This window comes from Nerophis ophidion, linkage group LG17, assembly GCF_033978795.1.
Source record: "Nerophis ophidion isolate RoL-2023_Sa linkage group LG17, RoL_Noph_v1.0, whole genome shotgun sequence".
NCBI classification, from domain to species: domain Eukaryota; kingdom Metazoa; phylum Chordata; class Actinopteri; order Syngnathiformes; family Syngnathidae; genus Nerophis; species Nerophis ophidion.
This window is the reverse complement of record NC_084627.1, coordinates 11078533-11104496: the sequence shown is the minus strand read 5'-3', so window position 1 is coordinate 11104496 and position 25964 is coordinate 11078533. Positions and strand designations below refer to the sequence as shown.

At 44.1% G+C, this 25964-nt stretch overlaps 1 protein-coding gene across 1 annotated transcript; it reads right to left on the bottom strand.

The window, feature by feature from the left end:
• Window positions 1-236: 236 nt before the first annotated feature.
• hpse (heparanase) lies at window positions 237-25903 on the bottom strand. Its single transcript, XM_061876245.1, has 12 exons — window positions 25641-25903; window positions 25449-25561; window positions 14115-14243; window positions 13868-14041; window positions 5118-5289; window positions 4999-5046; window positions 4830-4927; window positions 4666-4768; window positions 4483-4597; window positions 4288-4412; window positions 4078-4224; window positions 237-564 (listed from the first exon to the last, which is right to left on the bottom strand). The coding sequence occupies exons 1-12, from the start codon at window positions 25901-25903 to the stop codon at window positions 402-404; spliced, it is 1650 nt and encodes a 549-aa protein (XP_061732229.1). The 3' UTR covers window positions 237-401.
• Between the last annotated feature and the right edge of the window lie 61 nt (window positions 25904-25964).

Below are 25964 nucleotides of genomic sequence, written 5' to 3'. Positions count from 1 at the left end.
TAGAAAATAAAAAAATGCCTGCCTCTTGTTGCTAGGTAGAATATAAAATATAAAATGTCTTCCCTCTGTTGCTAGTCAAAAATAGTAAGATAACAAAAAATTCTGCCAACTGTTGCTTGGCAGAACGGATAATAAAAAAAATGTGTGTGCCTACTGTTGCTAGGCAGAATAGGAAATACAAAAAAATGTCCGTCTCTTGTTGCTAGGCAGAATAAGAAATACAAAAAATGTCCGTCTCTTGTTGCTAGGCAGAAAAGACAATACAAATGTCTGCCTTCTTTAATAGAAAATAAAAACGTACCTGCCTCCTGTTGCGAGCTAGAATAGAGCAGTGCAAACCATGACAGAAGCACGTGACAGCTACTACTCGAGGTCACATGACTCCGACGAGAAGGTGGAGGTCACGCGGCGCAGGCGTGGTGTCGTGCGTCCGTGAAGACGAAGAAAGCCAGTGAGAAAGCAGGAAGGTGAAGATGTTCTGCAGCTGGCAGACGACTGCCTCTAAGGGGCGGGAGTGTCCCGCCTTCCGCCATCTTGAGAAGGTCGCCGTTCAGCATCACCGACCTTCATGACATCACACCAGCGCCTCGTTAGTTGTCAAACACCATTAAGGAGATTCTACAGAGGTATAACTACTTCATGAGTGTCATAAAGAGTGAATAATACAAGGTACATAGTAGTACTAAATACTACTGAATAGTAACAATTTCTGACAAATACTAAGTACGGGTTCTAGGTAATACCAAGTACTGAGTAATGCTAAGTACGAATACTGAATAATACCAAGTACTGAGTAATACTGAGTACAGATACTGGGTAATACCAAGTACGGTTGTGTGGAGGGAGATGTGGCCAGCGCTGCCTGCAGGTGCAAAGGTCACCGCCTCTGTCCATGGTGCAGAGGACAGAGACAGACGGGGGCGTGGCAGTGCTGACGGCGAGACACAGCTGGCAGGTGATTAGATTTCCTAAGTGGTCCGTGTTGATCTAATCATCTGTTGTCTTTAACAGTAAGCGGCACGGGAGCAGGAGGGGAGAGAGGATATGGACGTGACCTAAAAGTCACGTCCTGCTGGAGAGAGAACTTTGTTAAAACATATGATCATTAAAAGCGTGTTAAAAACCTGCACGCTGGGCTCCTGTGCCGTGTCTGACAGCGGGACTGCGAGGAAGCAACTTCCACAGGGTGTTAATAATAGCAAGTGCATGGTAATACAAAGTACGGGTACTGAATACTGAGTGTGGGTAATGTGTAGGGCTGCACAATTATAGTCCAAATAATGATCGTGATTATTTTTTTTATTAATATTAAAATCACGATTATTCATTATGTTGGGTAAAACAGTGTTGGGGGAAGGGTGATTGAACGCGTCACCATCTGAAAAATAATGAGTAATGGGTAATACTAAGTATGAGTACTGGATAATACTAAGTATGAGTACTGAATAATAATGAGTACTTGGTAATACTTAGTATGAGTACTAGGTAACATTAAGTATGAGTACTGAATAATAATGAGTACTAGGTAATACTAAGTATGAGTACAAGGTTTTACTCAGGATGACTACTGAAAAATAATGAGTACTTGGTATTACTGAGTATGAGTACTAGGTAATATTAAGTATGAGTACTGAAAAATAATGAGTACTGGGTAATACTAAGTATGAGTACTGAATGATAATGAATACTGGGTAATACTAAGTATGAGTGCAGAAAAATAATGAGTACTAATAGTAAGTATGAGTACTAGGTAATACTAAGTATGAGTACTGAATAATGAGTACTGTGGAATACTGAGAATGAGTACTAGGTAATACTCAGTATGAGTACTGAATAATAATGAGTACTGGTAATACTTAGTATGAGTACTGGGTAATACTCAGTATGTCTACTGAATAACAATGAGTACTGGGTAAGACTTAGTCTGAGTACTGAATAATAATGAGTACGTGGTAATACTAAGTATGAGTACTAGGTAATACTCAGTATGAGTACTGAATAATAATTAGATGGGTTATACTATGTATGAGTACTGGGTAATACTTAGTATGAGTACTGTATAATAATGAGTACTGGTAATACTAAGTACGAGTACTGAATAATGAGTACAGAGTAATACTAAGTGAAAATATTAAAATCATAATGAGTACTGGGTAATACCAAGTACTAGTACTTAATAATAATGAGTACTGGGTAATAACAGTACTAGTACTGAATAATATTGATGAGTACTGGGTAATACCAAATACTAGTACTTAATAATAATAATGAGTACTGGGTAATACTAGAATCATGATGATGTACAGTAGGTACAGTAACGATGGATATTTCCAGAAGAACCATGATGATGTACAGTAAAGTAAGTACAATAATGATGGATATTTCCAGAATAATCATGATGATGTACAGTAGGTACAGTAATGATGGATATTTCCAGAAGAACCATGATGATGTACAGTAAGTACAATAATGATGGATATTTCCGGATGAAACGTGATGTACAGTAGGTACAGTAATGATGGATATTTCCATAAGAATCATGATGATGTACAGTAGTTACAGTAATGATGGATATTTCCAGAAGAATTATGATGATGTACAGTAGGTACAGTAATGATGGATATTTTCAGAAGAACCATGATGATGTACAGTAGGTACAGTAATGATGGATATTTCCAGAAGAACCATGATGATGTACAGTAGGTACAGTAATGATGGATATTTCCAGAAGAACCATGATGATGTACAGTAGGTACAACAATGATGGATATTTCCAGAAGAACCATGATGATGTACAGTAGGTACAGTAATGATGGATATTTCCAGAAGAATCATGATGATGTACAGTAGGTACAGTAATGATGGATATTTCCAGAATAATCATGATGATGTACAGTAGTTACAGTAATGATGGATATTTCCAGAAGAACCATGATGATGTACAGTAGGTACAACAATGATGGATATTTCCAGAAGAACCATGATGATGTACAGTAGGTACAGTAATGATGGATATTTCCAGAAGAATCATGATGATGTACAGTAGGTACAGTAATGATGGATATTTCCATAAGAATCATGATGATGTACAGTAGTTACAGTAATGATGGATATTTCCAGAAGAATTATGATGATGTACAGTAGGTACAGTAATGATGGATATTTCCAGAAGAACCATGATGATGTACAGTAAGTACAATAATGATGGATATTTCCGGATGAAACGTGACGATGTACAGTAGGTACAGTAATGATGGATATTTCCAGAAGAATCATGATGATGTACAGTAGTTACAGTAATGATGGATATTTCCAGAAGAATTATGATGTACAGTAGGTACAGTAATGATGGATATTTTCAGAAGAATCATGATGATGTACAGTAGTTACAGTAATGATGGATATTTCCAGAAGAACCATGATGATGTACAGTAAGTACAATAATGATGGATATTTCCGGATGAAACGTGATGATGTACAGTAGGTACAATAATGATGGATATTTCCAGAAGAACCATGATGATGTACAGTAGGGACAATAATGATGGATATTTCCAGAAGAACCATGATGATGTACAGTAGGTACAACAATGATGGATATTTCCGGATGAAATGTGATGATGTACAGTAGGTACAGTAATGATGGATATTTCCAGATGAAACGTGATGATGTACAGTAGGTACAGTAATGATGGATATTTTCAGAAGAATCATGATGTACAGTAGGTACAGTAATGATGGATATTTACAGATGAACCATGATGATGTACAGTATGTACAACAATGATGGATATTTCCGGATGAAACGTGATGATGTACAGTAGGTACAGTAATGATGGATATTTCCAGAAGAACCATGATGATGTACAGTAGGTACAGTAATGATGGATATTTCCAGAAGAATCATGATGATGTACAGTAGGTACAGTAATGATGGATATTTCCAGATGAAACGTGATGATGTACAGTAGGTACAGTAATGATGGATATTTCCAGAATAATCATGGTGATGTACAGTAGGTGCAGAGAAAGAAATGATATCAAATGATTTGGAATGAGAACTTCTCTGGTGCTCACCTGGACAGGAGGCCGTCCTCGCCTTCTACATCCGACTGAAGCACAAAGGCGTCCACGCCACTCGCCGCCAGCCATGTTGGTACGGCGACCCGGGCGGCCATCTTGCCCAGGTTCATGGCGATGAGCGTGACCGCGCCCGCCGCGTATCTGCCAGGAATATTTGCCAAGTGACGCCGCAGCGTGTGACAGGTGAGGTGAAAGGTCACCTACCTGCGCGTGGCGCTGCAATGCAGGTAGAGACGCACGCGTCTGCTTCCGGGCGTCTCGGCAAAGATGGCGGCGCTCAGAACGCCGCGTCCGACCAGAGACTTGTGCAGGAGCGTCAGCCAGTAGTCCTGGACGACACCACATAGCCTCAGGGAGAGCGGGACGGGGAGGTCAAAGGTCAAGGGAAGGCCCACTCACCGGGAGAGGATCCAAGTTGTCGTCCAGCAGGTGGTAGGTTCCGGAACCCAGCAGGACCTGCCTCATCACCACGGCCACGCCCATTTTAGCCGCCAGTCCTAATTTGTCCAACCACCTGAGCAGCGCGTTGACGTCTTAACGAGCGCTAAATCAATCAAGCCGACGCCATCAAGTGTCACTCACATGAATCCCGCGGCGAACGTGTCCGACAGGCCCGGGGCCCCGCCCCCGTAGGCGGAGCTTGTCTCTCCCAGCCACACAGGCTTGCCCGGGGAGGCGTGCCTCACTTCCTGCGCGGACAGGAAGACAGGGCGTCAACACGCCACCTGACACCCGCGACAAGCCACTTGCCTTCATGACGTGTTTGATCTGGAGCGCCAGGGAGTCCAGGATCTTGGGGTCCAGGAAGTCGTCCAGCGACGTGTCCCTCCCGTTGACGTAGTAACTAAGGAGACAAACATTGTCTTTGAGTCCACGGTGTGTCTACCATGTGTCACATGACCCCGCCGCACTCACTGGTGCCAGGTGCAGGCGTCCACGGCGTGAGATCCGCTCCTCAGGAACCTGAGGGACACCAGTAAATCAAAAATGTCGGCGGACGAGGACGAGGAAGACGTATCGGCGAGCGGACGCACCCGTGCAACAAGTCATCGGTGCGGCGTCGGGGTTGGCCCACGTCGGGTCCGTAGAGTCCGGCGTGGCGGTACCAAGGCGACTGTGACATCATCTCCCGGAGACGGGCAAAGTCCTCCCCCAGCTGGACGCCGTCCACGCGAATCCCCGCCTTTTTCTCAAAGCTGTTTGGTTCTGGAAGTCAAATGTTTGTCGACAAGATGATGTCAAGCGAACGCAAGACTAATCGTAGACTATGAAATCCTCTTTCCCGCTGCAAGTGAGGTGTCATTTTAGGAATGGATTCTGAAGTGATTAATGGCGACAGCAGGTGGAAACACAATCTGGCGTTCCAGGTAAAATCCTAAATACTAAGTACGATGACTAGTATTTAGCCTCTGGTCAGGATGCCACCCGAACGCCTCCCTAGGGAGGTGTTTAGGGCACGTCCAACCGGTAGGAGCCCACGGGGAAGACCCAGGACACGTTGGGAAGACTATGTCTCCTGGCTGGCCTGGGAACGCCTCGGGATCCCCCGGGAAGAGCTAGACGAAGTGGCTGGGGAGAGGGAAGTCTGGGTTTCCCTGCTTAGGCTGTTGACCCCGCGACCCGACCTCGGATAAGCGGAAGAAGATGGATGGATGGATGGAGTACTGAGTAATACTAAGTACGATTACTGAATAATGAATACTGAGTAATATTAAGTAAGAGTACTAAATAATGAATACAGAGTAATACTAAGTAAGAGTAATAAATAATGAATGCTTAGTAAGAGTAGTAAATAACGATTAGTACTGAGTAATACTAAGTACGATTACTGAATAATTATGAGTACTGAATACTAAGTAAGAGTACTAAATAATGAATACTGAGTAATACTAAGTAAGAGGAGTAAATATTTGAAACTGAGTAATACTAAGTAAGAATAGTAAATGATGAGTACTGAGTAAAACTGATACTAAGTACGATTACTGGATAATAATGAGTACTGAGTAATACTAAATAAGAGTACTAAATAATACTGAGTAATACTAAGTAAGAATAATGAATTATGATGAGTACTGAGTAATACTAATTATGATTAGTGAATAATACTGAGTATGGAGTAATACTAAATATAAGTATTGAATAATAATGAGTACTCTGTAATACTAAGAATGAGTACCGATGAATAAAGAGTACTGAGTATTACTAAGTATGAGTAAATAAATAAATAAATGGGTTGTACTTGTATAGCGCTTTTCTACCTTCAAGGTAGAAAAGTACCTTCAAAGTACTTCCACATTTAGCCATTCACACACTGATGGAGGGAGCTGAGTAGTGACTAATAATGAGCACTATGTAATATTAAGTACAATTTCTAAATAATAATAATAACTACTGTGTCATAATAAGTACAATTACTGATTAATAATGAGTACTGGGTAATACTAATTGCAAGTACTGAAAAATAATGAGTACGGGGCAATACTAAGTACGAGTACTGAATAACAGTGAGTCCTGAGTAATCCATCCATCCATTTTCTACCGCTTATTCCCTTTCGGGGTCGCGGGGGGCGCTGGCGCCTATCTCAGCTACAATCGGGCGGAAGGCAGGGTACACCCTGGACAAGTCGCCACCTCATCGCAGGGCGAGTCCTGAGTAATACCAAGTATAATTACTGAATAGTATTGAGTACTCAGTAATAATAAGTCCAAGTACTGAATAATATTGAGTACTAGGTAATACTAAATACAATTACTGAATAATAATGAGTACTGGGTAATACTAAGTACAAGTACTGCATAATAATGAGTACTCTCTAATACTAAGTAGAAGTCCACCCATCCATCCATCTTCTTCCGCTTATCCGATGTTGGGTCGCGGGGGTAGCAGCCTAAGCAGGGAAGCCCAGACTCTCCCCTCCCCAGTCACTTCGTCTAGCTCTTCCCGGGGGATCCCGAGGCGTTCCCAGGCCAGCCAGGAGACATAGTCTTCCCAACGTGTCCTGGGTCTTCCCCGTGGGCTCCTACCGGTTGGACGTGCCCTAAACACCTCTCTCGGAAGGCGTTCGGGTGGCATCCTGACCAGATGCCCGAACCACCTCATCTGGCTCCTCTCCATGTGGAGGAGCAGCGGCTTTACTTTGAGTTCCTCCCGGATGGCAGAGCTTCTCACCCTATCTCTAAGGAAACTAATTTCGGCCGCTTGTACCCGTGATCTTATCCTTTCAGTCAAGACCCAAAGCTCATGACCATAGGTGAGGATGGGAACGTAGATCGACCGGTAAATTGAGAGCTTTGCCTTCCGGCTCAGCTCTTTCTTCACCACAACGGATTGGTGCAGAGTCCGCATTACTGAAGACGACGCACCGATCCACCTGTCGATCTCACGATCCACTCTTCCCCCACTCGTGAACAAGACTCCTAGGTACTTGAACTCCTCCACTTGGGGCAGGGTCTCCTCCCCAACCCGGAGATGGCACTCCACCCTTTTCCGGGAGAGAACCATGGACTCGGATTTAGAGGTGCTGATTCTCATTCCGGCCGCTTCACACTCGGCTGCAAACTAATCCAGTGAGAGCTGAAGATCCCGGCTAGATGAAGCCATCAGGACCACATCATCTGCAAAAAGCAGGGACATAATCACGCGGCCACCGAACCGGAACCCCTCAATGCCTTGACTGCGCCTAGAAATTCTGTCCATAAAAGTTATGAACAGAATCGGTGACAAAGGGCAGCCTTGGCGGAGTCCAACCCTCACTGGAAACGTGTCCGATTTACGGCCGGCAATGCGGACCAAGCTCTGACACTGATCATACAGGGAGCGGACTGCCACAATAAGACAGTCCGATACCCCATACTCTCTGAACACTCCCCACAAGACTTCCCGAGGAACATGGTCGAATGCCTTTTCCAAGTCCACAAAGCACATGTAGACTGGTTGGGCAAACTCCCGTGCACCCTCAAGAACCCCGCCGAGAGTATAGAGCTGGTCCACAGTTCCACGACCAGGACGAAAACCACACTGTTCCTCCTGAATCCGAGGTTCGACTATTCGGCGTAGCCTCCTCTCCAGTACACCTGAATAAACCTTACCGGGAAGGCTGAGGAGTGTGATCCCACGATAGTTGGAACACACCCTCCGGTCCCCCTTCTTAAAGAGAGGGACCACCACCCCGGTCTGCCAATCCAGAGGTACCGCCTCCAATGTCCACGCGATGCTGCAGAGTCTTGTCAACCAAGACAGCCCCACAGCATCCAGAGCCTTAAGGAACTCCGGGCGGATCTCATCCACCCCTGGGGCCTTTCCACCGAGGAGCTTTTTAACTACCTCAGCAACCTCAGCCCCAGAAATAGGAGAGTCCACCACAGATTCCCCAGGCACCGCTTCCTCATAGGAAGATGTGTTGGTGGGATTGAGGAGGTCTTCGAAGTATTCCTTCCACCTATCCACAACATCCGCAGTTGAGGTCAGCAGAACACCATCTGCACCATACACGGTGTTGACAGTGCACTGCTTCCCCTTCCTGAGGCGGCGGACGGTGGTCCAGAATCGCTTCGAAGCCATCCGGAAGTCGTTTCCCATGGCTTCCTCAAACTCTTCCCATGTCCGAGTTTTTGCCTCTGCGACTGCTGAAGCTTCACACCGCTTGGCCTGTCGGTATCTGTCCACTGCCTCTGGAGTCCTATGAGCCAAAAGAACCAGATAGGACTCCTTCTTCAGCTGGAAGGCATCCCTAGGGTTCTAGGATTACCGCCACGACAAGCACCAACTACCTTGCGGCCACAGCTCCGATCAGCTGCCTCGACAATAGAGGTGCGGAACATGGTCCACTCGGACTCAATGTCCAGCACCTCCCTCGTGACATGTTCAAAGTTCCTCCAGAGGTGGGAATTTAAACTTTCTCTGACAGGAGACTCTGCCAAACGTTCCCAGCAAACCCTCACAATGCGTTTGGGCCTGCCAGGTCTGTCCGGCATCCTCCCCCACCATCGCAGCCAACTCACCACCAGGTGGTGATCGGTGGAAAGCTCCGCCCCTCTCTTTCCCCGAGTGTCCAAAACATGAGGCCGCAAATCCGATGACACAACTACAAAGTTGATCATGGAACTGCGGCCTAGGGTGTCCTGGTGCCAAGTGCACATATGGACACCCTTATGTTTGAACATGGTGTTTGTTATGGACAAACTGTGACGAGCACAAAAGTCCAATAACAAAACACCACTCGGGTTCAGATCCGGGCGGCCATTCTTCCCAATCACGCCTCTCCAGGTTACTAAGTAGAAGTACTGAATAGTAATGAGTATTGGGTAATCTAAGTACATGTACTGAATAATAATGAGTACTGGGTAATACTAGGTACAAGTATTGATTAATAATGAGTACTGGGTAATACTAAGTACAAGTACTGAATAATAATGAGTACTGGGTAATACTAAGTACAAGTACTGAATAATAATGAGTACTGTGTAATACTAAGTACATGTATATGGAATTATTACAAACATATACATGTTTGACTACAATTATATTTTGCAGCGATTCTAGCTAAGATTAACAAAGTATTAGGGGGCACAAAAAAATATATATTCACGTTCGAACTGAATCTTATTCATTTTGATTTATAATATCAAACATATATATATATATATATATTTTTTTTTTTAAAACAAAGACGTTTTTAGACCATCTCCTTGCAACCAGAAGGAGCTTTGCTCTCCTGTCACCTTTTTTCTTTAGAATTATTATTGTGAGAATCATCTTGAATCGATTTTGAATCGCATCGTCACCCGGGCAATCAGATGGAATGGAAACGTGCTTAAAGAGTATTCAGTACTCGTACTTAGTATTACCCAGTACTCACTACTATATATACCAGGGGTTGGCAACCCGCGGCTCCGGAGTCGAATGCGGCTCTTGGATCACTCTGATGTGGCTCAGCCGCATACTTGCCGACCCCCCCCATCTTTCCGGGAGGTTTTCCGGATTCCAGTGCCTCTCCCAGAAATCTCCCCAGGATAACATTCTCAGATTTTCATCCGGACAACAATATTGAGGGCGTGCCGTGATGGCAATGCCTTAAACGTCCTCTTGACCATGTCATCGGGTCCGCTTTAATACCGTGCTATCTGAGTGCCGGCCCGCCACATCTAGTGTGCGGCTGCTGACTCAACGTGCAAGCGACTGCAAGGCATACTTGTTCAACAGCCATACAAGTTACACTGAGAGTTGTGATATAAAAAACTTTAACACTCTTACTATTATGTGCCACATTGTGAACCCACACCAAAGAAGAATGACAAACACATTTCGGGAGAACATCCGCACTGTAACACAACATAAACACAACAGAACAAATACCCAGAATCCCATGCATCCCTAACTCTTCCGGGCTAGATTATATACCCCCACTCAAACCCCCCTCCGTGCGTAGGTTGAGGTTGGCAGGGTTGGGGTTTGGTGGTAGCGGGGGTGTATAATGTAGCCCGGAAGAGTTCGGGATACACAGGATTCTGGGTATTTGTTCTGTTGTGTTTATGTTGTGTTACAGTGCGGATGTTCTCCCGAAATGTGTTTGTCATTCTTGTTTGGTGTGGTTTCACAATGTGGCGGATATTAGTAAGAGTACTAAAGTTGTTTATATCACAACCCTAAGTGTAACCTGTATGGCTGTTGAGCAAGTATGCCTTGCAGTCACTTTCTGGGTGTCTGCAGAAGCCTCATATAACATGTGAATGGGTTGGTAAGCTAGTTGTTCAATCAATCAATGTTTACTTATATAGCCCTGAATCACTAGTGTCTTAAAGGGCTGCACAAACCACAACACAAACAACTACGACATCCTCGGTAGGCCCACATAAGGACAAGGAAAACTCACACCCAGTGGGACGTCGGTGACAATGATGACTATGAGAACCTTGGAGAGGACGAAAGCAATGGATGTCGAGCGGGTCTAACATGATACTGTGAAAGTTCGATCCATAATGGATCCAACACAGCCACGAGCGTCCAGTCCAAAGCGGATCCAACACAGCAGCGAGAGTCCCGCTCACAGCGGAGCCAGCAGGAAACCATCCCAAGCGGAGGCGGATAAGCAGCGCAGAGATGTCCCCAGCCGATACACAGGCAAGCAGTACATGGCCACCGGATCGGACCGGACCCCCTCCACAAGGGAGAGTGGGACATAGGAGAAAAAGAAAAGAAACGGCAGATCAACTGGTCTAAAAAGGGAGTCTATTTAAAGGCTAGAGTATACAAATGAGTTTTAAGGTGAGACTTAAATGCTTCTACTGAGGTGGCATCTCGAACTGTTACCGGGAGGGCATTCCAGAGTACTGGAGCCCGAACGGAAAACGCTCTATAGCCCGCAGACTTTTTTTGAGCTCTAGGAATCACTAATAAGCCGGAGTCTTTTGAACGCAGATTTCTTGCCGGGACATACGGTACAATACAATCGGCAAGATAGGCTGGAGCTAGACCGTGTAGTATTTTATACGTAAGTAGTAAAACCTTAAAGTCACATCTTAAGTGCACAGGAAGCCAGTGCAGGTGAGCCAGTACAGGCGTAATGTGATCAAACTTTCTTGTTCTTGTCAAAAGTCTAGCAGCCGCATTTTGTACCAACTGAAATCTTTTAATGCTAGACATGGGGAGACCCGAAAATAATACGTTACAGTAATCGAGACGAGACGTAACAAACGCATGGATAATGATCTCGGCGTCTTTAGTGGACAAAATGGAGCGAATTTTAGCGATATTACGGAGATGAAAGAAGGCCGTTTTAGTAACGCTTTTAATGTGTGACTCAAAGGAGAGAGTTGGGTCGAAGATAATACCCAGATTTTTTACAGTCACCTTGTTTTATTATTTGGTTGTCAAATGTTAAAGTTGTATTATTAAATAGAGGTCGGTGTCTAGCAGGACCGATAATCAGCATTTCCGTTTTTTTGGCATTAAGTTGCAAAAAGTTAGCGGACATCCATTGTTTAATTTCATTAAGACACACCTCCAGCTGACTACAATCCGGCGTGTTGGTCAGCTTTAGGGGCATGTAAAGTTGGGTGTCATCAGCATAACAGTGAAAGCTAATACCGTATTTGCGTATGATGTCACCTAGCGGCAGCATGTAGATGCTGAAGAGTACAGGGCCAAGGACCGAACCCTGGGGAACTCCACACGTTACCTTAACATAGTCCGAGGTCACATTGTTATAGGAGACGCACTGCATCCTATCAGTAAGATAAGAGTTAAACCATGACAGGGCTGAGTCTGACATACCAATTCGTATTTTGATACGCTCTAATAAAATATTATTAGCCCGCAGACTTTTTTTGGGCTCTAGGAATCACTAATAAGCCGGAGTCTTTTGAACGCACACCGGTTGTATAGGGCGCTAAACGCATTGTCATCATAGCACGCCCTTATTATTGTTGTTTGGGTGAAAACCAGCAGACAGTCGAGAGAAAGGTTGCTCTGAAACTCGGTAGTCTCCCGGAAAAGTTGAGATGGTTGGCAAATGTGATTTTGACAGGCGGCGTTCAAATAAAAGTCGCGGGCCGCGCTAATATTACATTTTCATATTAAGGTGCGGCCGCATGTCTGAGACCCCTGGTTAATACATAGAACAAAGCAAAAAAAAAAAACTTTGTACGCTGTGTTATTTCATTTTAAATTTCAAAAGAGTCTTGTGGCTCCCATCCATCCATCCATCCATTTTCTACCGTTTTCTCCCTTACGGGGTCGCTGGCGCCTATCTCAGCTACAATCGGGCGGAAGGCGGGGTACACCCTGGACAAGTCGCCACCTCATCGCAGGGCCAACACAGACAGACAGACAACATTCACACACTAGGGCCAATTTAGTGTTGCCAATCAACCTATCCCCAGGTGCATGTCTTTGGAAGTGGGAGGAAGCCGGAGTACCCGGAGGGAACCCACGCAGTCACGGGGAGAACATGCAAACTCCACACAGAAAGATCCCGAGCCTGGATTTGAACCCAGGACTGCAGGACCTTCGTATTGTGAGGCAGACGCACAGTTTTCTTTATTTTGTGAAACGGGTCAGAATGGCTCTTTGAGTGGTAAAGGTTGCCGACCCCTGATATAAGGGACGGCGTGGCGCAGTGGTAGAGTGGCCGTGCGCAACCCGAGGGTCCCTGGTTCAAATCCAACCTAGTACCAACCTCGTCACGTCCGTTGTGTCCTGAGCAAGACACTTCACCCTTGCTCCTGATGGGTGCTGGTTGGCGCCTTGCATGGCAGCTCCCTCCATCAGTGTGTGAATGTGTGTGTGAATGGGTGAATGTGGAAGTAGTGTCAAAGCGCTTTGAGTACCTTGAAGGTAGAAAAGCGCAATACAAGTACAACCCGGTTTAGCTCGGTTGGTAGAGTGGCTGTGCCAGCAACTTGAGGGTTGCAGGTTCAATTCCCGCTTCTGCCAACCTAGTTACTGCCGTTGTGTCCTTGGGCAAGACACTTGACCCACCTGCTCCCAGTGCCACCCACACTGGTTTGAATGTAACTTAGATATTGGGTTTCACTCTGTAAAGCGCTTTGAGTCACTAGAGAAAAAGCGCTATATAAATATAATTCACTTCACAATTCACAACCCATTTATCATTTATATACAAATGTGATTGTTTCGGACCCCCCTGTTAAACGGTCCCTTAGTGTGTGAATTGTGTCTGTCATGAGGTGGCCACTTGTCCAGGGTTTAACCAAATGCAGCTGGGATAGACTCCAGCCCAGGGACAAGCGGTAGGAAATGGATGGATTTACACCACAACAGTACCGTTGCCGAGTTCCCAGGACAGGCGGTAGCGTTCGGACTGGCAGTAGCCGAGCAGCGAGCGAGCGTTGCTGCTGTTCCACGTGTTGTCGGCGTTCCTCAGCAGCGCGTTGAGTCCGAAGATGAGATCCAGTCCGGAGTTGTTGGCGAAGGCGTGCAGCAGGTCCAGCGTCGCCTCTGACGGAGAAAAAAAAAAAAAGCAAAGTTCTAGGAAAAAAAAAAAAAAGGCGGCGCTCTCAGTCTGACGTACCGGTGAACTCGATTTGAGGGAACTTCCTGTTCATGTCTTGTCGGGCCAGCAGCTTCGCTTGTTTACACCATTTCACTTTTAGATGCTCCTCCCGCCACCGAGGAAGCTCCGCCCAGTTGCGCTTCGGAACTGGAACAGAAGCAAGGTACACATTTTGTATTCGACTTTTGTATCTCAGTATGGATTAACGGCACTCATGAAAAACCACGGGCAAACTCCTGACATTTAACTTTTGTGTAATGTTCTTATTGTTGTTACTCAGCCAGCGTTTGTAGTTTGATTGATTGATTGATTGATACTTTTATTAGTAGATTGCACAGTACAGTACATATTCCGTACAATTGACCACTAAATGGTAACACCCCAATACGTTTTTCAACTTGTTTAAGTCGGGGTCCACGTTAATCAATTCATGGTACAAATATATACTATCAGCATAATACAGTCATCACACAAGTTAATCATCATAGTATCTACATTGAAATATTTACAATATTTCAATCAATCAATGTTTATTTATATAGCCCCAAATCACAAATGTCTCAAAGGACTGCACAAATCATTACGACTACAACATCCTCGGAAGAACCCACAAAAGGGCAAGGAAAACTCACACCCAGTGGGCAGGGAGAATTCACATCCAGTGGGACGCCAGTGACAATGCTGACTATGAGAAACCTTGGAGAGGACCTCAGATGTGGGCAACCCCCCCCCCTCTAGGGGACCGAAAGCAATGGATGTCGAGCGGGTTTAACATGATACTGTGGAAGTTCAATCCATAGTGGCTCCAAGACAGCAGCGAGAGTCCCGTCCACAGGAAACCATCTCAAGCGGATCAGCAGCGTAGAGATGTCCCCAACCGATACAGGCAAGCGGTCCATCCTGGGTCCCGACGAGCGGTCCATCCTGGGTCCCGACGAGCGGTCCATCCTGGGTCTCGACTCTGGACAGCCAGTACTTCATCCATGGTCATCGGACCGGACCCCCTCCACAAGGGAGGGGGGGACATAGGAAAAAGAAAAGAAGCGGCAGATCAACAGGTCTAAAAAGGAGGTCTATTTAAAGGCTAGAGTATACAGATGAGTTTTAAGGTGAGACTTAAATGCTTCTACTGAGGTAGCATCTTGAACTGTTACCGGGAGGGCATTCCAGAGTACTGGAGCCCGAACGGAAAACGCTCTATAGCCCGCAGACTTTTTTTGGGCTCTAGGAATCACTAATAAGCCGGAGTCTTTTGAACGCAGATTTCTTGCCGGGACATATGGTACAATACAATCAGCAAGATAGGCTGGAGCTAGACCGTGTAGTATTTTATACGTAAGTAGTAAAACCTTAAAGTCACATCTACAATCCGGGGGGTGGGATGAGGAGCTTTGGCTGATATCAGTACTTCAGTCATCAACAATTGGACATTGAAACAGTGTAGGTCTTATTTAGTAGGATATGTACAGCCAGCAGAGAACATAGTGAGTTCAGATAGCATAAGAACAAGTATATACATTAGAAGTACATTTGATTATTTACATTAGGTTGTTTATAATCCGGGGAGATGGGATGTGAATGGAGGAGGGTATTAGTAAAGTGTTGAAGTTGCCTGGAGGTGTTGTTTTAGAGCGGTTTTGAAGGAGGATAGAGATGCACTTACTTTTATACCTGTTGGGAGTGCATTCCACATTGATGTGGCATAGAAAGAGAATGAGTTAAGACCTTTGTTAGGTCGGAATCTGGGTTTCAATCAATCAATCAATCAATGTTTACTTATATAGCCCTAAATCACTAGTGTCTCAAAGGGCTGCACAAACCACCACGACATCCTCGGTAGGCCCACATAAGGGCAAGGAAAACTCACACCCAGTGGGACGTCGGTGACAATGATGACTATGAGAACCTTGGAGAGGAGGAAAGCAATGGATGTCGAGCGGGTCTAACATGATACTGTGAAAGTTCAATCCATAATGGATCCAACACAGTCGCGAGAGTCCAGTCCAAAGCGGATCCAACACAGCAGCGAGAGTCCCGTTCACAGCGGAGCCAGCAGGAAACCATCCCAAGCGGAGGCGGATCAGCAGCGCAGAGATGTCCCCAGCCGATACACAGGCGAGCAGTACATGGCCACCGGATCGGACCGGACTCCCTCCACAAAGGAGAGTGGGACATAGAAGAAAAAGAAAAGAAACGGCAGATCAACTGGTCTAAAAAGGGAGTCTATTTGAAGGCTAGAGTATACAAATGAGTTTTAAGGTGAGACTTAAATGCTTCTACTGAGTTTAACGTGGTTAAACCACGTTAAACTGGGTTTAACGTGGTTTGTGGAGCTCCCCCTGGTGTTGTGGTTATGGTGGTCATTTACGTTAGGACAGGGGTAGGGAACCTATGGCTCTAGAGCCAGATGTGGCTGTTTTGATGACTGCATCTGGCTCTCAAATAAATCTTAGCTGACATTGCTTAACCCGATAAGTAATGAATAATTCCACTTGTAATCACAGTGTTAAAAATAATGTTGAAAATATAAGACATTCTAATGCATTTTTAATCCATCCATTCGTTTCCTACCGCACCTGTTCAAGATGTTTCTTTAATGGTAAGAAGTTATTTATTTATTATTGGTTAATGTGGGGTTTGCTCTCCTGGGGGTTCTTCAGACCACCAAGCACCAACATGAGAGCCTGTTTCAGGGTGACAATATTGTTTTAGTTTTCAATAAGTCTCTCAGTTGCTTTCCAGCAATTGTGTTTTTCTCTTTCGTCCTCGCTCGCGCTCTGGCTCCAGTTCCAACCCCGTCTCTCCTCCTGGCTGCTGCTTATAAACATAGCGACAGGTAATTAGATAACAAGGCCCAGGTGGACCATCTACGCACCTGCGGCGGATTTCGAGGCCGGTCCTGGCAACACCCCGCTTCGCTGCAGGACCGCAGGCCACGCCCCCTTCACAGTTAGCTTCAGAATAACAATGTTATTACAAAGAATAAGAGACCTATTATACTCTAGAAATGTTGGTCTTACTTAAAAATGCACGCGTTTAGTTGTGTTCAGTGTTAAAAAAAATATTATATGGCTCTTACGGAAATACATTTTAAAATATTTGGCTTCTTGGCTCTCTCAGCCAAAAAGGTTCCCGACCCCTGCGTTAGGAAGTAGTTCGACATGTACTTCGGTATCAAGGAGGTGTAGCGGATTTTATAGACTAGGCTCAGTGCAAGTTGTTTTACTCTGTCCTCCACCCTAAATGCAAGGGGTCTGATGGACCCCTTGCATTTTGCCTTCTGTTTACATTATTAGCATATCTACTGTGGCTAAGCAGACTTTTGCCAAAAGGACAATAATTCATTTGTTGTGGGTTTATCCACTTTAATGCACTTTATTTTTTTTTGGAATGCATGTTTTGTTTGAAGGCCTAATATAAATGAAAAACTTTGTTCTTTTTTTTGAAAAGCAAAGGCTACTGGAATACTAAAAAAATGTCAATATTCAATAAAAAATTACTTTATTTGAAAAACATGTGTAAATATTTATTCTAGGCTATTTATGCAATATTTTAAAAATTGTGAAAAACTGCATTCATTATTCGGTCTGATGGACCCCTTGCATTTTGTGGCTTTTAATGCCTCACAATCAAACATTATGTTCAAATACTGAACAGATGTTTAACTTATTCCAACAAACATCTGTCTATTTATCCCATAATGAGCTACAGAGCTATTTTTAGGCTAGCTGTATAGCTCATTTTGTACACTTACACCTAAAACTCACAGATTCAGACACTCAGCATCATTTTCAAAGCACGGCCAGAGAGCGGGCCCATTAAAATGTTCTACTTGATAATAATGTAACAACACTCACTCACGGTCTCACTCGTTTTGGAGGATGTCCAATTATTCAATCATTTTGGTCCAGCATTTTCTTCTTTTGCTCGGGGGTATATCAGAGAAAACTTGTCCCTGACAGGGATATAATCTTTGGGTGGTCTTCAGAAACACAAAAGCTTCCAAAATATATTACGGTCTTGGCCAAAAGACTCATTATCAAAGAGTGGAAAACCCCATCTGCACCCAACTTCAGGAACTGGTTAAACTTGTGAATGTAATGACTCTTGGAAAAATAAGATTTATAAACTCTACAAATATGAATGAATGGGAACTAAACTGGAAACATTTACTGACATATATTGAATCATAACTCATAGACATTTAAAGAAAACAAACAAACAAAACTGCCATCTTTTTTGTAGTTGTATTCCTTTTTTTATTGTTATTATTTTTTGTATTGATCCTACACTACTAGGGATGCACCGATTAATCGGTAACCGAATATATTCGGCCGAATATGGCAAAAAAAAGCCACATTCGGCCTTCGGTGGAATGAGTTAAAAACAAGGCCGAATAGTGGCGTGTGACGCATTTTTTCGACGCGGTGACGCAATCAACCAACGTGCAGTGACGTTGGGATATGTTGTGTACCTGTATAAGTGTATGAGGTTACAAGCACACACTTATTGAGATTTAGTGGGGCCTCTGTTTACATTATTAGCCTGTTGTGTAGGCTACCTGTATAAGTGTATGAGGTTACAAGCACACACTTAATTGAGATTTACTTGAGCCTTCTGTTTACATTATTAGCATATCTACTGTGGCTAAGCAGACTTTTGCCAAAAGGACAATAATTCATTTGTTGTGGGTTTATCCACTTTAATGCACTTTATTTTATTTTTTTTGGAATGCATGTTTTGTTTGAAGGCCTAATATAAATGAAAAACTTTGTGCTTTTTTTGAAAAGCAAAGGCTACTGGAATATTAAAAAAAATTTCAATATTCAATAAAAAATTACTTTATTTGAAAAAGATGTGTAAATATTTATTCTAGGCTATTTATGCTATATTTTAAAAATTGTGAAAAACTGCATTCATTATTCGGTATTTGGTACTCGGCCTTCGGTCAAGCGTTTAAATTTTATTCGGCTTCGGCCACACATTTTCATTTCGGTGCATCCCTATACACTACCATTGTTTTTTTTTTTTGGTGTCACTTTTGATATGGTTTTGTCACGGTTCACTTTCTTTTTTGTAACTGCATTGATCAAGCCTTGTAACTTTTTTTTTTCTTTCTTTCTTTTTTTTAAGTGTGAACGGTGGAGAGGCCTTCGGGAGGTGATCTTGTGATTACTTCCTGAGGATTCTTGATGCCGAGGAATATTCATCCATTTTGCTATGGTCTGGATAGCCTGCTGATCATGAGCCGGAGCAGGATGGATGGATGGATATATATATATATATATATATATATATATATACACAATATTTGGGTATCTTTTCTAATAATAAGAAATCTGCGTTCAAAGGACTCCGGCTTATTAGTGATTCCCAAAGCCCAAAAAAAGTCTGCGGGCTATAGAGCGTTTTCCGTTCCTGGTAACAGTTCGAGATGCCATCTCAGTAGAAGCATTTAAGTCTCACCTTAAAACTCATTTGTATACTCTAGCCTTTAAATAGACTCCCTTTTTAGACCAGTTGATCTGCCGTTTCTTTTCTTTTTCTTCTATGTCCCACTCTCCCTTGTGGAGGGGGTCCGATCCGATCCGGTGGCCATGTACTGCTTGCCTGTGTATCGGCTGGGGACATCTCTGCGCTGCTGATCCGCCTCCGCTTGGGATGGTTTCCTGCTGGCTCCGCTATGAACGGGACTCTCGCTGCTGTGTTGGATCCGCTTTGGACTGGACTCTCGCGACTGTGTTGGATCCATTATGGATTGAACTTTCACAGTATCATGTTAGACCCGCTCGACATCCATTGCTTTCCTCCTCTCCAAGGTTCTCATAGTCATCATTGTCACCGACGTCCCACTGGGTGTGAGTTTTCCTTGCCCTTATGTGGGCCTACCGAGGATGTCCTAGTGGTTTGTGCAGCCTTTTGAGACACTAGCGATTTAGGGCTATATAAGTAAACATTGATTGATTGATAATAATGTCTATACTGTAAACCTTGAGTTGTTAAAGTTCGAGTGCACTTCTCTCCTCAAGTGTGCATGTGAGTGTGTATGAGTGGATATGTGCCTGTATGAAGGGTTTGCGTGAGCAAAGTATGGCTGTTAAATGTCATTTTAACTGTAAAATTTAATAAAATATATTTGCAAAAAAAATAAAATAATGTAACAAGGTCCCGCTGAGGACTGAACTCCATGAAGTCCTGGCGGGTTCCTCCGGACCTCAAGCATCGGAATCCAAAGTTGTCGTCGGAGTCACATCCCTAGTTTTAGGATTTGATGAATAGTTTTCGAGCATGTTTAAACATAATAATGAGAACCTAGATCATTTTAGTTTCAATAACCGAGATATAAAACAGTGGTCTCCAACCTTTTTGTAGCTGCGGACCGGTCAACGTTTGAAAATTTGTCCCAGGACCGGGGGGGGGTTTATAAAGATAAATAAATGATAAATGGGTTGTACTTGTATAGCGCTTTTCTACCTTCAAGGTACTCAAAGCGCTTTGACACTACTTCCACATTTACCCATTCACACACACATTCACACACTGATGGAGGGAGCTGCCATGCAAGACGCTAACCAGCACCCATCAGGAGCAAGGGTGAAGTGTCTTGCTCAGGACACAACGGACGTGACGAGGTTGGTACTAGGTGGGTATTGAACCAGGGACCCTCAAGTTGCGCACAGCCACTCTGACACTGCGCCACGCTCGCGACTGATTGTATAAAGAAATACAGTCATGTGTGCTTACGGACTGTGTCCCTGCAGACTGTATTGATCTATATTGATATATAATGTATATATTGTGTTTTTTATGTTGATTTAATCATTTAAAAAACATTTTTTTTGTTTGTTTTGTTTTTAATTTCTTGTGCGGCCTGGTACCAATCGGCCTGGTGGTTGGGGACCACTGATATACAATACCTACTCGCATAATTATGGGCCTGCTGCAATGCAAGCGCCCAGCGTGCTAGCTTTTTGAGCTAATTTTGCTACAATTTAAAGGGGAACATTATCACAATTTCAAAAGGGTTAAAAACAATAAAAATCAGTTCCCAGTGGCTTGTTTTATTTTTCCAAGTATTTTTTAAAATTTCACACCTCACAGAATATCCCTAAAAAAAACCTTTAAAGTTCTTGATTTTCGCTATTTGCGATGCGACCGTCCATTTCCCTGTGACGTCATACAGGGCTGCCAATACAAACAACATGGCGGTTACCACAGCAAGATATAGCGACATTAGCTCGGATTCAGACTCGGATTTCAGCGGTTTAAGCGATTCAACAGATTACGCATGCATTGAAACAGATGGTCGGAGTATGGAGGCAGATAGCGGAAACGAAATTGAAGAAGAAATTGAAGCTATTGAGCGAATAGCTATTGACGCTATTCGGCCGTAGCGTGGGTGTACCTAATGAAGTGGCCCATAGCATGGCTGCCTTATTAGCATCCCCGGTAAAATGTGCGGACCAAACGATCAGGACTTTCGCATCTTATGACACTGGAGCAACTTAAATCCGTCGATTGGTAAGTGTTTGTTTTGCATTAAATGTGGGTATCTAGTTTCAAATGTACATACAGCTAGCGTAAATAGCATGTTAGCATCGATTAGCTGGCAGTCATGCTGCGACCAAATATGTCTGATTAGCACATAAGTCAACAACATCAACAAAACTCACCTTTGTGATTTTGTTGACTTAATCGTTGCAAATGCATCTGCAGGTTATCCATACATCTCTGTGCCATGTCTGTCTTAGCATCGCCGGTAAAATGTGCAGACACTTTGGTACATTCAATGGGGGTCTGGCGGCAGATTTCTTGCCAGTGGTGCAACTTGAATCCCTCCCTGTTAGTGTTGTTACACCCTCCGACAACACACCGACGAGGCATGATGTCTGCAAGGTTCCAAAAAATAGTCGAAAAAACGGAAAATAACAGAGCTGAGACCCGGTGTTTGTAATGTGAAAATGAAAATGGCGGCTGTGTTACCTCTGACGTCATCACTAAAAGAGCAATAAACAGAAAGGCGTTTAATTTGCCAAAATTCACCCATTCAGAGTTCGGAAATCGGTTAAAAAAATACATGGACTTTTTTCTGCAACATGAAGGTATATATTGACACTTGCATAGGTTTGGTGATAATGTTCCCCTATAACCTACAGTCATTTAACCTGTTATGTGACACCTGTGAACTGTTAGCATTCAAAGGTTAGCATGCTAACATTAAAGTGCTAACTTTAAAGCTAATTGTGCACTTTTTTTTCCTCTAAATCCCCAGCCATACACCTGATTGATTGATTGATACTTTTATTAGTAGATTGCACAGTACAGTACATATTCTGTACAATTGACCACTAAATGGTATTACCCCATTAAGTTTTTCAACTTATTTAAGTCGGAGTCCATGTTAATCAATTTATGGTAAGCGTTATATACCTTGGTTTGTGACAGAAGCTAACTGTTAGCATGCTAACGTGCTAACATTAGCGTGCTAACTTTTTGATTTAGTTTTGCAACCGTTTATAACCAGTCATATAACTTTGTATGTGACATTTGCTAACTGTTAGCATGAAAAGCTAACTTAAGCATGCTTAGTTTTTCATCTAATTTTACACTTTTTTCTCAATTTTCGCAGCTAAACACCTTTGAGTCATATAACTTTGTATGTGAAATATGTTAGCTGTTATCATTTTGCACAGTTACACCTTAAACTCTCGGATTCAGGCACTCGGCACCGTCTTCAAAGCACGACGGCCAGAGGTCCAGGGCACAGATAGCAGGCCCATTAAAATGTTGTACTTAATAATGGCCTAGCAGGGGTGGGCAACCCGCGGCTCTTTGACCACTCTGGTGTGGCTCAGCTGTATACTTGCCGACCTTCCCGAATTTCCCGGGGGATTTCTGACCTCAGTGCCTTTCCCTAAAATTGGTTGGGGTATGCATACTACGATTTTCACTCGGACAGCAACATTGAGGGCGGGCCGTGATGACAATACTCATAAAATCTTCTAATACGTGTAGTTGTGCCGGCCGGTCACGTATTGTGTAAAACCTCTATTACAATCCTCAAGCGATTGCAAGGCATACTTGTTCAACAGCCACACTGGTTACACTGAGGGTTGTGATATAAACAACTTTAACACTCTTACTGATATGTGTCACATTTCGGGAAAACATCCGCACTGTAACACGTACAACATAACAAATACCCAGAATCCCATGCAACCCTAACGCTTCCAGGCTACATTATACACCCCGCTACCACCAACCCCACGACCCCCCTCCTGCGTCGGTTGAGGTGGGCGGGGTTGGTGCTAGCTGGGGTGAATAATGTAGGATGGAAGAGTTAGGGTTGCATGGGATTCTGGGTATTTGTTATGTTGTACGTGTTACAGTGCGGATGTTTTCCCGAAATGTGGCGCATTAAGTAAGAGTGTTATAGTTGTTTAGATTAGATTAGATAGATTAGATTGTACTTTATTTATTCCGTCAAGAAAATTACAATTTTCAGCACAATCCCATTCAAGATCAGACAAACATTAAAGGGAGACAGAACAGGATCGCTGACGGGTCTGCCGGCTTCCAGCGCCCCTTACAAAAAAATCACAGGCTACATTATACACCCCCGCTACCACCAAACCCTAACCCCGCCCACCTCAACCTACGCACGGAGGAGGGGTGGCAGTGGGGGTGTATAATCTAGTCCGGAAAAGTTAGGGATGCATGGGATTCTGGGTATTTGTTATGTTGTGTTTATGTTGTGTTACAGTGCGGATGTTTTCCCAAAACGTGTTTGTCATTCTTGTTTGGTCTGGGTTCACAGTGTATTAGTAACAGTGTTAAAGTTGTTTAAACAGGCACCCTCAGTGTGATCTGTATGGCTGTTGAACAAGAATGCCTTGCCGTCACATACGTGCGTCTGACAGTGCCATCGTAGCACGCCCATATTTTTCTTGTTCTGGTATTACTCAGCAGACGTCCGAGGGAATACTCACTCTGTAACCCGCGAGTCTCCCGGAGAAATCGGGAGTATTTGTATGCGTGGTGCTAATAAGGGGCATCCATATAAAACTCACTGGCCGCACTAACATCAAATCGTCATATTTAATTGCGGGCCGCATGTCTGAGAACCCTGGTTTATACATAGCACAAAGCAAAAAAAAACTCTGTATACAGTGTTATTTCATTATAAATTTCAAGAATCTTGTAGCTCCCATTATTTTCTTTACTTTGTGAAACGGGTCAAAATGGTTCTTTGAGTGGTAAAGGTTGCTGACCCCTGGCCTCGTGGTTAGCGTGTCCGCCCTGAGATCGGTAGGTTGATCCATACCAAAGACTATAAAAATGGGACCCATTACATCCCATCAAGGATTGGAATTGGGGGTTAAATCACCAAAAAATGATCCCTAGGCGTGTTCACCGCTGCTGCTCACTGCTCCTCACACCTCCAAGGAGGTGAACAAGGGTATGGATCGAATGCAGAGGACAAATTTCACCACACCCAGTGTGTGTGTGACAATCATTGGTTTTTAATATGTCATCTTAGTGACATCATGCACAAAAGTGCACTTAATATGTTTTAAACTACTGTAGTGGCATTGTGTACGAAAAGTGCACTTTAATTTAGTGTTGTTTTGATACGTCATCTTAGTGACATCATGCACAAAAGTGCACTTTAGTTGTTTTTAACTATTGTAGTACAAAAAGAGGGTTCCAGGTTCGATCCCCGCTTCCACCTTCCTCGTCATTGCCGTTGTGTCCTTGGGCAAGACACTTTACCCACCTGCTCCTAGTGTCACCCACACTGCTTTAAATGTAACCTAGATATTGGGTTTCACTATGTAAAAGCGCTTTGAGTCACTAGAGAAAAGCGCTATATAAATTTAATTCACTTCACTTTAACAGACAGCAGGCCCATTAAAATCCATCCATTTTCTGCCGCTTATTCCCGTTCAGGGTCGCGGGGGGCGCTGGCGCCTATCTCAGCTACAATCGGGCGGAAGGCGGGGTACACCCTGGACAAGTCGCCACCTCATCGCAGGGCCAACACAGATAGACAGACAACATTCACACACTAGGGCCAATTTAGTGTTGCCAATCAACCTATCCCCAGGTGCATGTCTTTGGAAGTGGGAGGAAGCCGGAGTACCCGGAGGGAACCCACGCATTCACGGGGAGAACATGCAAACTCCACACAGAAAGATCCCGAGCCTGGATTTGAACCCAGGACTGCAGGACCTTCGTATTGTGAGGCAGACGCACTAACTTCACGGTGGCCCATTAAAATGTTCTAGTTAATAATGTAACATCATGTTAACTGTCATGTGTTAAGCCCCGCCCACTTGAGCAATCTCTGACCGGCCATTCCAAGGTCCCGCTGAGGACTGAACTCCATGAAGTCCTGGCGGGTTCCTCCGAACCTCACGTAGGCGGGCGCCAAGGCTTTGGCCAGCGTGCGGACTTTAGGAGAGCTGCCGTGACAAGAAAAAAGCGTTAGTCGTCATCGTCGTTGCGTGACCGCGGGCGTGGCGCTCCAAAGTTCACATTTACCTGAGCAGGTACATGAAGCGCTCGTCCTGCGCGAGGCTGGCGTCGATGGTGACGGACACGAAGCGAGGGTCCACGTGGGGCCTCGCTTGGGTCCAGCCCGGGGGCGCACACAGCACGACGAGCGCCAACAACAACCACAGCGTCTTCTCGACGGCCTCCATGTTTACTTTGAGGCTTTTTTTTTCTTCTGGACCAGTCGCGCCTTCAGACCGTAGCCACGCCCCCTTTGCTTGGCACGCTGACGTCACTATGTAAATACTCATTTCATCATAGTTATCATTTTGCTCAAGGAGGGAGAAATATTGGTGATATATGTGGACATAT

What these genes read in the sequence shown, in the direction of transcription:
- hpse (XM_061876245.1), bottom strand. Translation starts at nt 25,903, where the DNA reads ATGAGTATTTACATAGTGACGTCAGCGTGCCAAGCAAAGGGGGCGTGG. An exon ending in GTCCTGGGAACTCGGCAACG is followed by an intron (nt 5,290 to 13,867) that starts GTACTGTTGTGG and finishes TTTGACTTCCAG; the next exon opens with AACCAAACAGCTTTGAGAAA. An exon ending in GACGCCTGCACCTGGCACCA is followed by an intron (nt 4,928 to 4,998) that starts GTGAGTGCGGCG and finishes TTGTCTCCTTAG; the next exon opens with TTACTACGTCAACGGGAGGG.